Below are 12,656 nucleotides of genomic sequence, written 5' to 3'. Positions count from 1 at the left end.
CTTTTTTTTTTTTTTTTGGTAAGCTGCTGTTATTTCCCAACTCCATTGACTGGAACAGCTGCTGTCTGTGGACAGGGATGGAAGCTATACATCAGGGCAACATATTGCTTCCACAGTGGCAGACTGTAATCTCGTAACTTTGTGATGCACTGAGCCATGTCCTATTGCTGCTTAAATAGGGCAGCACATTCATTAGTCACCCTCTCTTCGCTGAGGGATGGCACCGCTGTACGGTCCAAAGGTTTTCACAGCAAGCAGGTGCTGAGCCAGTCTGTAGCTCACTGTAGGGCCCATCTTGAGCTGTCTAGTTCTGACCAGCTGTTTTTACTGTAATAGGAGCCCTCTTGTGGACTATAGGAGGTGATCCCAGTTTTTCTCGTCTGCAACATTTTGACTTACATTTAGGATTAAAAAGAAAAGGGAAAAAATAAGTGTTTTTTTGTGTCCCTCAGGTTTCTTATCCTGTGTATTCTGCACTGCAGTCCCCACCGTTCTCTACAGCAATGCTTATTGCGTTGACCCTTTGGCTCTCTGAAAGGGGATGACAGCAGTAGAAAAATTTGCTCAAGAAGACGGACAGCATAATCTTTTGTGACCGAATACAAAAACCCACCTACGCCACAGAAGCTGTAGGGTGGTCCTGTTACAATGGGGTCGCTGGAATTCCAACTGGGAGGACCCTCCGTGTTCCTACAACAGGTAGAAGAAGAATGTCGTCAGCATTGTGCTGCTCCAGCATGCCAGTGCAAGAGTTTGGGATACTCTGACGCTGCCTCTATGAAAATCAGGGGGCCTGCAGAGACCTAGAAGGTAGCCCCCATCCACCTACCCCTTTAGTAATGCAGAGCTGGCCCCAGACCCCACCACACAATCTCAAGTCAGGCTGCACCCCCATGGTGCAACTGGGAGCAGCTACAACTTATATTCAGCCTCGCGCCGTTATTTGCCAGTACCATTCTTCGTGCCGGACGAGTCTGGATTTAGACTTGACCATGGTGGATATGTGATATGATATTCCTTCTTCCCCAAAGAGGCAATAATGCACACACTTTTCAGGAAAAAGCACCTCGAGGTGGAAATATACACCTCATGCTTATTTTCAGCGCTATGAGACTTTGTAGGGAATGACAGATACTGACGGCACACCTAACAGCTAATTAATATTGCTTACCTACAGCAGTGGCACAAGTTCTCATAACCTTTCTCCCCTGAAAGGATGGCCCTGCCAACCCGGGTATGAAGACGCAGCTCCTCCATTAAATTACTTGGTTACAGGGGCACATCTGACACAGTCCACCCCACTGGTGGTGGTGCATGTGAGCACACACGTGTGCACACATATACAAGCTCTTATATGCTTGTTTTATATGCTTCCTACCTGCAGTTGTTATAAAGCCCAAATTAAATGTCTGTAACACTCGGCGGTTAACTTACATGTACCTACAGGAATGAAACTTAAGTCAGGGCCTTGCTCCATAAATACGGGTCTGCTTGTGTTTGTACATTTGCCTAGCAATAGTCGTTAGGGTAGGGTCTCCATTTTTTGGGGGGGGAGGAGTCTTTCATAGTGACATAGGGATTTACCTTGCTTTGAATGCTGCTGCTTTCTGTCAGCGTTCTCTCTACCCAGCCAGGACTTGAAGGAAGTTCCCTGCAGGATGCTAACATGGGATAGGCCTCATCTGATCTGGGTGATATTCTTGCCTACTATGTAGGAAAAAGTGGTTTCTCATTTTGAGGGGAAAAGAGGAGAAAAACCCCAAGCCTCAGCAAGCTTCCTAAGCAACCATGCATACTATCCTAACTCTGAGAACTCATACTCCTGAGCATGCATACTAACTACGCATACTAACCTAACTTATACCCAAGTATGATAGGGCTGTTTTGTTTTCTCCTTCTGTTCTGTCCTACTGCAAGTTGTACCTGTTACCTTATTGCTTCATCCATGTACATATTTTAGCAGGGTAGACCAAAGTCTGAAAGTGCCACTCCATCATCTTTGTGGGATGTTTTGTTGCTCAAGCTGTTTATCTTGCTAGGACACAGCACAGAAATATTAATTTCACTTATTTATAGGAGGTAAATGCTGCGAGAAAAATTGCTGGCAGAAGCATGAGCGCTAACAGCAGTTTATAGAGGCTTGAGCTATGAGAGGCTGAAGGATCAGGGCAAGTCACTAGTGAAAAATAAGACACTGCTCCGTTTCTACTCCTGCAGAGTCATGCTGCCCCACCAGCATTTTTCCGCCCTGCCATTCTATGAAGTGAAATGGGAACTTCAGAACATTCTTACTGAGGGGTTTTTGACAGATAAAAGGAGATAAGCTTGCCACAAGGCCCTTAGCAGATGACAGGGAACCAATGTTCTTTGCACGTGTGCACTCTAGTTGCAAGCAGGACAGGGGTGGCACAGAAGGCAGCGCTGTCAAAAAGGCAACCTGACCTTATCACAGGAAGGCTGCCAGGGAAATGCAGTCTCATGCTTCCATTTCTTTCAGCCTACATTTGTTCTTTCCAGCACAAACTACCAACTTCTTGCAGGCTAACACCCTCTTTTTAATTTCCATCATTTCCAACGTTTCCACCTTGCCACCCACACTGCAGCTCTGACAGCGGTACCCACACAGCGTTTTCCCTCCGACCGTCCCATGCTCTACTTCTGCTCCTGGCTGATAGCACGGGCCTCTTGAGAAGGGTTTGTCTTTTGCACAGTGCCTACATCAAACCGACTCCAGTGACACTTTAAATAACTCCTTAAAAAGGAAACAAAAACCTTCACTGACAAATATGTCTAGTATCAGTTTGTTTTTATATTCTTGATGGGCAGGTTGTTTGGTTTATTTTTTTCCTTAAGCACTTACATTATGAAACATGTTTTCTATTGCTTTATGCTGTATTCAGTGAATTGCACACAAATGGTTTCCATGAGACCTTTTCAGCTTTATATCTGGGTCGTTGTACCAGGTGAGCTGCTCTGTTTATCGCAGGTATTTTGTATATAACGTTTTTTCCAGGGTTTCTCCTTTAATTGTATTAAAAGTAAAATGGTGAACTCGGTGTCCTTTCCTCAGTAATAAAAGATGTCTGTTCTACTTCCTGGGAAGTGGTAGAGCCTTTCAATTATTCACACGAGCCCCATCCACTATGTCACAGCTACTAAAAGCGTGGGCTGTGTAGCACCAAGGTAGGTGATGCAGCTGGCTGAAGCAGCTGTTACACTGGCTACAGCTGGCATCAACCCAGCTCTGTTCGGTGTGCTCAACAGCGATGACAAAGAGCACTCAGGTACCCAGCTCCTAACTTCCACACACCTCATGTTTGTGGATCTGCCAGGGATTAACTGAGGAGCTTAGCTATGTGGCAGGTCTTTCTTTTATCCCCCCCCAAAGAGAGTTTCTCTGCAAAAGCAAAATCTGGTGTAAAATGCTCCTACTACATCCCTGCTACTTGTGTTACCTACCCTGCAAGTGGATGACCGGTAACTTCTGCATTGTGCTTTTCTGGAGGTGGGGGGTGAGGAAACCCTTATGTTTGTGTTTGATGAACACTCCGAACCAACTCTTCCCACAATATGGACAGTGACTTTGAGTACAAGAAATGAGGAACTAACTTTAGCAGGAAACAGAGCAAAAAATGGCTGCCAATTTTGAGTTGAATGTAGATGAAAAGTCTGTGCTTCCCCTTGCTGAAGGGCTACGTAAGGACATCTAGCACTCCTTCCTTCTTTACATGGAGAAAAAAAAACACATAGGACTGCTACATCTTGGCTCTGACTGCTCTCCCAAGGAGGAACATCCCTGCCTCAATGGTCACAGACACAAGAAAATTAGTATTCCTTAGATATCACATCAAATAGCCACTGAAAGAAAGAGGCATAGAGAAAAACTGAGCAATGACACAGTTAAACGTCATGAGAACCGCAGTACAGAAAATAAAATGTGTGGGTTACAGGGTGGGGATGTTAAAAAAAAAAAAAAAGAACAAAGACAAAACATTCCCGTTTAACTACAATGGCAAGATGTGACTCAGAAGGGTCTATTTTGTCTTTTGAGGGGGCAGAGGATAATCACACTAGTGCTACCAGTGTACACGGAGTTTAAAACCAGAAGAGGCAGCGACTGCTCCATAGCTCGCTTCTTCAGATCCCTCACTTACACAGAAAAGGGAAATCAAAGCTCGGTGATGAAAACCCTGAAACATATGCACATCTTCAATGGAAAAATGAACTACACTGTGTTTAAAAGAAATAAAATGATCATTTTAGAAGCCAGAAAGCACAACACCTTCTTGGAAGCAAGCTGTGCCAAAAAGTTGTTTTGGGTGGGTGGAATACACTCTGTGAAATCAACTGTTCCTATTTCATTCAGCAGTAATTAGCTGTAACAGAGGAAAGCATTCACGCAGACCGGTAGGTGGGAACGAGACACAACCCCCCTGCCTGGATATAATTCTCTTTAATAGGAGAAAAACCCCAACAAAGAAAGGCACGCGGACTCCGACTTCCTTCTACTTTGAGGGAAATGGCGCTAGGCCACCTGGCCCTTCTAAGTGAGGGCCACTGATGAACTATCTTCAGCCCTACTCACAGGTAACGTCTTAACAGTTACGTCTGGTACTAAATAATAAACAGAGCTGGCACTCTGCTGGTTCTTGTTACCGCCTGGGCACAGGAAGTCTGACACTGCCACCAGACTTACTTGCTTCCTGGTGGGATCTTAGAAAGAGCTCTTCTCATGGGACACCACTCCAGTACGTTTCTCTAATGTAAACGTTGTACTAAGCATACAGAGATTATGGACACAGTCACCACTGCCAGGTGGCTTTATTGAATGTCACGAAGCCCAAATGTCATTTCCCCCAAATGCAATCCCCAAATTTCCAACCTTAAAAATGAAATTAGAGAACTTATTGCTGTTAAATCTGTCCAAGGTGTCAATTCTTCCACCATGACCACCAGAAATAAAAAAGGGGCCTTTCTGTGGCTCCTCTCAGCCACACTTTAACTGAGCAACCCAAACCGTGTCTTTTTCAGGGTATTTCCTTCTCTCTCCCAGCTCCTCCACCCTTCCTCAGCACTGATTGTGAAATACCCTCAGTAGTCAAGGAGACGAGCGTGTTTTTCTGCAAAAAGCCTGAAGAAACCACCATCAGCAAAAGAGAATCGGTCCCTGCCAGGCAAAGTCAAGGTGTGGGAAGGCGATGGTGAGAGCAGGAGGAACGCTCGCTCTGGTGCTGCTCGTGCTGTGCTGACAGCAAGGTCTTCAGGTGCTGTCTGTAGCACAGCTCGCACCAGAAAATGATCAGATTTTGGAATCGGGGTACCTTTAGCATCCGCACTATTAACAGGCTCCTTTACCTTCAGTATTTCTACATCGCCAATGGCTTGGACACTGTCAGCAGTGAAACAGGTTCTAGAAGAGGCCCTGGGGCTGCCCTCATCCACAGCCAAACCTAGCTGACACTTGCTAGTCTGGAGAGTCTACACGTCCACTTTCTGAAGTGGAAGAGGTTTGGCCTTCCCGAGCTCTTGTGCAGTGATGTGCATCCACGAAAAATGTTTTGGGCAAACTGCTTTTTCCAAGGTGCAATGGATACACCCGCATTCACAGAAGACTTCCATGACCCCTTGATTGAAGACTTTTATAAGCAAAATCAAAATACTTTGTAGTTGCTTATCACAGGGACTTTGGGGAAGACTCAGCAGCTCCTAGATTCTTTTGCTGTCTCCATCTGCGGTCCTTCCAGGGTGTTGCTTTCCACTTGGCCCAAGACTTCAGTCACACTAAGCCTGGACTGCCTAAAGAGGATACAGAGAACGCAAGCATATTCCTGACAAAGGCACCACTGCAGAATCCCAACTCTTAAAAAGTTTTTTCTAGAACTGGCACTAATTTATGAGTTTTACATGCAATCAGTGTCACAGCTCCTTCTCCCCAAGAAGCTGTCCTTCTTTTTTCCTCTCTTCCCATTAGGGATGGAGAAAAGGTAGCCATGAAAGAAAAGCGATAGTTCTACCCTCTGTCAATTTTGGTAAAGAAACGCTAATGTGCATTAAAACACATCCACCTGTCCTGCTTGTCTCCTCAGACACCTAAAAGCGAAAAACGGATGCAGAGTTACTGGGGTGGGGAGCATAAATTCTGAACAAAACTTGCTACAAAGTAAACAACATCTAACACTGGAAAGGTTAAATCAGCAGTTCACAGACTGACGTGAAACGAACCAAAAATTAAAGAGCAGAAATGAGGTTTACAAAACCCAGCATGTCATGGTTTCTCTCAATGCTTGAACCACACAGACCTAGACACACTTCTAACCAAAGACTTAACAGGCAGCACTGTCCCTTACCACTCTGCTAACTTCTGCTCATACTGCTCCCTGCGCTCACGATTTCTCTTCTCCTGCAAGGTCTCACCAGCAAGTTTTTGGATGAACACTATAAGGCCCCCTGCAGGGATCCTGGAGAAAGAAGGAGAGAAGTCAAATGTCACCCAGGGGACACACGTTAGTAATAACTTACCGGCAACAGTAAAAGGAGCATGCGGGGGCCAGCCACCAAATCAGTGGAGCGTAACTTTCCCCAGTACTCAAATCACACCACAGACTAAGGTACTCTATTCTAATGTCAGTCACCAAATGCAGCCTGTCTTCAGCTGTGACTCACTGTAGCCCCTCTGATAATATATTTGGAATTTACTCACTAGCAGGCAAACCTAAGGCAAGGGGGTGAAAGGTCTTAACATGCCCAAACAACAGCTACACATAACCTAATCCATAATTTAGGCAGTCATACCCCTGCTTAGCTTCTGTCTGCCTCTGGAGGCACTTGTGTTTTCACTGAGTGAAATGAGAATGAAAACTTGTGTTTCCCATTTTTACGCAGATTCCTAACCTACTGGCTGGCAGCTCCCAGGGTGCCCCGCTGTTCAGAAGTTGCCATCAGGTCATCCAACACCCCTCAGGTGTTCAGCTCTGGGTTCGGAGCTGCTAGAGGAGCAGTTGCTGATGATGCTGAGAAGGAAGCCCAGAAGCATCTCTTACACTCCTGCCTTCAACTCCAGACAACTCAGATCCTTAAAAGAGATGTCAAACTCTTCTGTGCACAACCAATTGGCTCGTTAGGGACCACGCCACGGAAGGGAAACAGAAGACACTTCTATAAACCATCCTCATAGTTTCCCATTTAGTAGTAGTTAGCGCAAGCAGCAGAAAGATGCACTGAGTTCTTATTACTGAGTTCTCATTACCGAGAAAAACAAAACATAAATCCAGAAAAAAAAAGCAGTTAAACATCTGGAAGAAAAATCATCATCTTGAGGTCCCAAGAAAAATACAGAAAGCCCCTTGGGGCAAGAGAGGAAGGAAAGCTTCTGCAGACCCACCTATGATTCAAGGCTTGGTGTGGGAGGCCACCACCTAACACCTACCGTACCAGTCACATACCGTGACTCAGCCCCTCACTGGCAGTCACAGCTTACCCAAAGGCCGTTCCAAAGATGAAGCCACCGGCCAGTCCTTGCAGGCCCAAGTGCATTCTGAAGAGGGCTCCTGTGAAGGCTAAAAAACACAAAACCACTGAAACCATAAACAGCCCCCTCACCAGCCATGGCAGACCTGCTGAGGGAGATGCTCTGCCTCATTTCTGCTCTCCATGAGCTGACATTCACTTTTAACAGAGCAGAAACCAAGCGCTGTGGCCAATGGGAGGGCCCCTCACCATACAATCACAGCAGCCTGAGAGGCAGGCACTTTAACAGCCAGAGCTGAGCTGCTGTTGCAGTACTTCCCCAGGTCTTTATCTGCATGCTCTCTGCACTAAAACACTGCACGAAGCTCCTTCTTCTTCAGAAAGACTCCCCAAGAAATGCTAAAATGTCAAAGTTAACTGTGAGATTAGAACTGAGTTCTCTCCTGGCTGGAGCATGATTTCCCCACCTCTTTTTTCCCCTTCTATTCAACAGCAGCTAATAATAGCAGCTGCCACGTAAGGCAAAAAAGAACAGTAAAGCACGCACCCAACTGCAAGGGCAATAAAGCCTCTAAAACTCAACAAGCAGGTCACTTACCAGGAGCCCTGTTGCCAAAAGCAGACATGCAAAATTTGGCATGAAAATGGTAGTTTACAAGCAGCACACCAAACTGTTATGAAGAGAGGAAATAAGAAATGCTTTCCCTGCTGAAGAGGTGGTTGCGAGAGCAGGTTATGCGCTGTATGTTGCATTTAGGCCATGCAAGCATTTTTCACACAGAAACTACAACAAGTATTTAAGATGAACTAATAACCACAGAACTCCCGAATGTCAGAAATGCACTGATATCTCTCTGTTACACTGGCAGACAGCAGCTGAGCAAAGTCACAAAGGCACTCAGCGGAACAGGAAGCAAACCCCAGAAGCTAGAGACCTGCTGAAACCCAGGAGAGATGGATTCCTGCTTAGGATATTTTGTTTACGACTTCTGCTCCAAAACAGAGAAGCACACAAAGATATAGCAGTCTCACCTCCTGCTGTAGCATAATTACCGACGGTGGTTTTATTGCGGTACGCAGACAGACTGGCGCTCACAGAGCTGGAAGGATAAGGCACAGAAGTCAGCAGCTACACGTGAACAGGGCAGGTAGCAAACCACAGCTTGAAATGAAGCTGGATTTCATTAAGCGCACCCTCAGGATGCTTCTAACTGCCTTGTTCCTAATCTGTCCAGAGCGCGCACACACTAAGCACAAATGCCTTGACTTCTGTAACTTCACTGCATGCAGCTGTACAGCCAGAGGCAGGGGAGTACCACCTCCAGACCTGGATTTTGGATATTCCTTTTTTCTTTTTGTAAATAAATTATATATATATATTTAAATCCATCATATATTCAAGTCTAAAAGGAACTGAGCAATGCAAAGGTCCTATCAGTCAGTCAGTTATACAGGTAACACCAGAGCTGAATCATACTCGTGGCATCAGCAGGGTCACCCTCTCTTTAAGCATGAGGTTTCCAGCCAGGATAGACACACCATCTTCTCCAAAAACATTAACTAAGCCCCAAACCACTCTCTGTTCTCAGTTCAGCAGTCGCATCCTTCCCAGTGTATCAGCAAGCCTCTGCATGACATCAACAAGTCAAGAGCAATCTTCCCCTCTTTACCAATGCTGTCATGGCAGCCTAGCCTTTGTATAAGTAAAGCTTAAAAACTGTTTTTAAAACATGAAACTTGAAATTCGCACAACTTCAGGACAAAATCTTCAACTTGGACTTTATGGAAACAATTAACACTGAGTGGCAATTATCTCCCTTCAAAGCTTTCTACAAAGGGGTAGTGAAAAAGGACGATGGCTCTGATTGCAGGGGAGACATCTGGTGGACAACAGTGAGGTTGCACGTCTAGTCCAGAAAAATCTAAAGTAATCAAAAGTCCTGAGAGAAAGCAAACAGCATGCTAATGAAACCTAAGATGAGATATCACAGCAAAAGGAGACAAAACACAATAGAAACCAAGGAAGAAATACAGAAAGGTACAAAACTAGGAAGAAAGACAAAAATATAAAGCCAGCTTACTGGGAAATAATGCTAGTCAATATTGCTGGTATTTGAAAACCTAAAGGGGATCGTGAACACAACATACCTAGAGATACAGTTAGTACAGGTCTAGAACTACATGAATATTTACCATTTCCCAAGGACAGAGAAGGAGATATTGCTTGTTTTAAAGGGCTTTATTTGGAAGAGCATGCCTAGTTTGACACTGTATTGTCAGAAATACACTGACACGTCTTGGGGAGAAAAATCAGAGAAGTGGAACACTACCTGTGCATTATTTGTGTAGGAAAATTTGAAGGACTAAAGTGGTACACACATATGGTACGTCTGATGATCAATGACTGCGTAACAACAAGACAATCATCTGCAAGTACTTAAGGACAAGTACAAAGAATTGTGAGTAATGCTACTGTATACAAACTAGGAGTAATCAGATATAACAAAAAGGAGAAAAATTAGCGTGGGATAGAAAGCTGTTCCAGAACAGCCAACACACTGTAATACTCTCCCAGAGAAAAATGCGAAAATACATCAAACTGAAGAGATAAAGCACAAGCAGAAATAAGCCAGTAAGTACTAGGAAGAGCACTGTTCAAGTCAATAATGGTATGGATTAGATGTAACAAAAAGGGCTTTCCCAGTGTTTTGTTTTTGTGTTGGTTCATCAGAACACTGGGATAATTAAAAAACGCTTAAATCCTCCTCATGCTTCCACCTTATCAATCAGACTCAGTCAGACTCACTGTTAACACAGCATTTTGAACCTCACGATGTCATGAGGAGTCTCCGAACAAACCGCACACATTGAAGGCTCCTTGCCGCTAATGTTCAAACTAAAGCCATTTTTTCCTCCCACTACTACTACTAAGAAAACACTTACTTGAATATTGCCACAAAAGCTGCTACTCTCCAGCTCCAGCGCCAGCCATAGCGAATGAAACTCCTGAGACCCGCACGATGCGCAGATTGCTAGAGTGAGAGAGGAGAAAGGTTACTGGTCACAGACCTGCTCCTTTTCACCAGCACTAATCTTACTGATCCTGGTGCTGCAACACATCTGGAGGGGGACAGCAACAGCTTTCTGAGGATGATACAGGAGAGGAACAGAGACGAGGGGACAAACTAGAAACTAGTTTTTAATTATTATGAGTTGATATATTTTAAATACGTAAATAATAACCCTCTGTGTTAAAATGTTAGTGGACCATCAAGCTCTACAGTTTAGCATGGGCACTTGTAAGTTTGACAATAAGATGCTTTTTAAAAGCTGCAATAAAAAGAAGTTTCATAAAAATTAAAAATATTGCAGTTGATATCAAGAAACAGAATAAATTCTCGTTTCCCGTGACTGTGGTGTAAGTGCTTAGCACTGGTGCAGATACATAGGAGAGTCTGCAAGACTGAACAAAGCCTGATATCAATGCCGTGCAGAAAGCTAAGTCAGGGATCCCATCCAAATAGGGATGGATGTAAAATTAGGCAGATTTTTAAAGATTTTTTTTTTTCCAAATAACTCAGGTAACCAGCACCTGGCCTGCTCACGAGGAAGGGCAGGCAGTGAGCACCCTGAGAGCGTCTGGGCACTGGAGATGGCTTTCCATCTCTAAATGACTGTATTTCGTGGCTAGCTCTGTGGGCCAGCGCCTGCAAGAGGCAAGCCAAGTGGCCCAACACCGTCTGGCTTTGGCTTTGGCCAACATGCCCAACCTTTCCTTGAGGAAGCAGGGGACTGTGCCATGCCGTGAGGGCAGGGCGATGCCCAGTGCATCCCTCGGGGCAAGCCGTGCCGTTCCCCCGGTTAAATCTCCTGGGGCTGGGGTCACGAGGTGCCATACCACCGCATCGGCTTGGTTCTGGAAGAGCTCGCCCTGGCTGCGCTCGATGAAGGCCCTCCGTGCCTGGTGGAAGGCGGGCACGCCGCCGTACACCCAGCCGACCACGCCGCCAGTGAAGGCCGACTTGATGATGTTCACCACCTCCTCCGGGTACTGCTGCTGATCGCTGCGAGGACACGAATCACAGAAGCATTAGGGTTGGGAAAGCCCTCCAAGGTCACCTGGTCCAACCACCCCCTGCCACCAATGTCACCCACCACACCACGTCCCTAAGCACCACGTCCAACCTCTCCTTGAACACCCCCAGGGACGGTCACGCCACCTCCCGCCGGGCAACCCGGGGCTGAGCGGCAGCACCGGGACAATCCTCGCCCCCCCGCCCCGCCGCCATCCCGGAGAGGCTCCCCCCGCCCCGGGGCCGCCCCCGTCCCCCCGCCCCGTCCCGTCCCTCACTCGCCACTCCACAGCTCCCGGAGCCGCTCCCAGCCCGTCTGCGGCGGCGGCAGCGGGCGCCCGAACCCGTCCGCCATGGCCGCGGCGCCTCCCGGGGCGGCGGCAGCGCCCCCTGCCCGCCCGGCGGGGCACGGCGGGGCCCGGCGCTGTCCCCGCGGCGGTCCCCGGGCTGCCGGCCGCCCCCGAGGCGGCGGAAAGGGAACGGGGACGGGCCGACCGCGGCTGTTTTTCTGTGAGGGGGCCGCCGGCCTGTCCGCGGGGCCTGAGCCGCCGCTGCGTGTTCAGGTGGGCTGCCGGTGGCTGCCTTTGGGGCATGGTCCCTGTCGTCCGCAGCATTTTTCAAACTCTAATGACCCCAGAAGTTAGCCAGCTGGCACGCTGAGACCTCTGCCGTTCAAATCCAGCCCATGGCTTTTTGAACCTCTTGCCAGCTTTTGTTTATGCCCGTTTGTTTCTTACAGCTTTAACTGGTTGTGAGGTTACAAATTCTTGTATTTGTGCAATGGCTAACTGGGGAGTGTTGCTCTCCAGCACTACTGCAATACAAGTACTATACTCACAGAACAGCTTCCACATCCCACCCCATCCTTTACCTAAATCCTAGTCCTGATGGAGGTCCCATCACCTCTAGAAGGGACATGCCTGCCACTTCAGGCCTTATCCTGTTTACAAAGACTGGAGACAGAGGGATCAATTAGTCACGGCTGTTCTAGTAAAGCAAAAAAAAAAAGCACACTGAGAAGTGACCAGTCCGTGCAAGCTGTCGACCAGAAAAAGTTTTCAATCAACATCACCCAAGATTTGCAGTGGTGACTTGGACAGAAGTTAAGATTCCACT

The 12,656-nt window shown here is 46.8% G+C and overlaps 2 protein-coding genes across 10 annotated transcripts in view; one reads left to right on the top strand and one right to left on the bottom strand.

Moving 5' to 3' along the window:
- The window catches only part of CD80 (CD80 molecule), a 25,281-nt gene extending 21,246 nt beyond the window's left edge, over window positions 1–4,035 (top strand). For both annotated transcript variants that reach the window (XM_080579443.1, XM_080579444.1), the window contains exon 6: window positions 453–4,035. The gene's annotated coding sequence lies outside the window, so the exon portion shown is untranslated. The remainder of the gene's footprint in view (window positions 1–452) is intronic.
- TIMMDC1 (translocase of inner mitochondrial membrane domain containing 1) overlaps window positions 1–12,656 on the bottom strand; it is a 27,772-nt gene extending 15,116 nt beyond the window's left edge. For 2 of the 8 annotated variants that reach the window (XR_013946136.1, XR_013946137.1), the window contains exons 1-5: window positions 11,823–12,157; window positions 11,366–11,531; window positions 10,411–10,499; window positions 8,500–8,567; window positions 7,478–7,556 (exon numbers count right to left, since the gene is read on the bottom strand). Coding sequence is in view for 3 of the 8 variants with exons in the window: in XM_080578995.1 (XP_080435121.1) it covers window positions 5,697–5,796; window positions 6,348–6,458; window positions 7,478–7,556; window positions 8,500–8,567; window positions 10,411–10,499; window positions 11,366–11,531; window positions 11,823–12,133 (924 nt within the window). In the remaining 5 variants the exon portion in view is untranslated. The other 6 variants (XM_080578995.1, XM_080578997.1, XM_080578996.1 and 3 more) reach the window with 6 other exon arrangements.

This window comes from Anser brachyrhynchus, assembly GCF_964034855.1.
Source record: "Anser brachyrhynchus genome assembly, chromosome: 1".
Classification (NCBI taxonomy): Eukaryota; Metazoa; Chordata; class Aves; order Anseriformes; family Anatidae; genus Anser; species Anser brachyrhynchus.
Note: the sequence above shows the minus strand (reverse complement) of the source record. Positions and strands in the feature narration are given on the sequence as shown.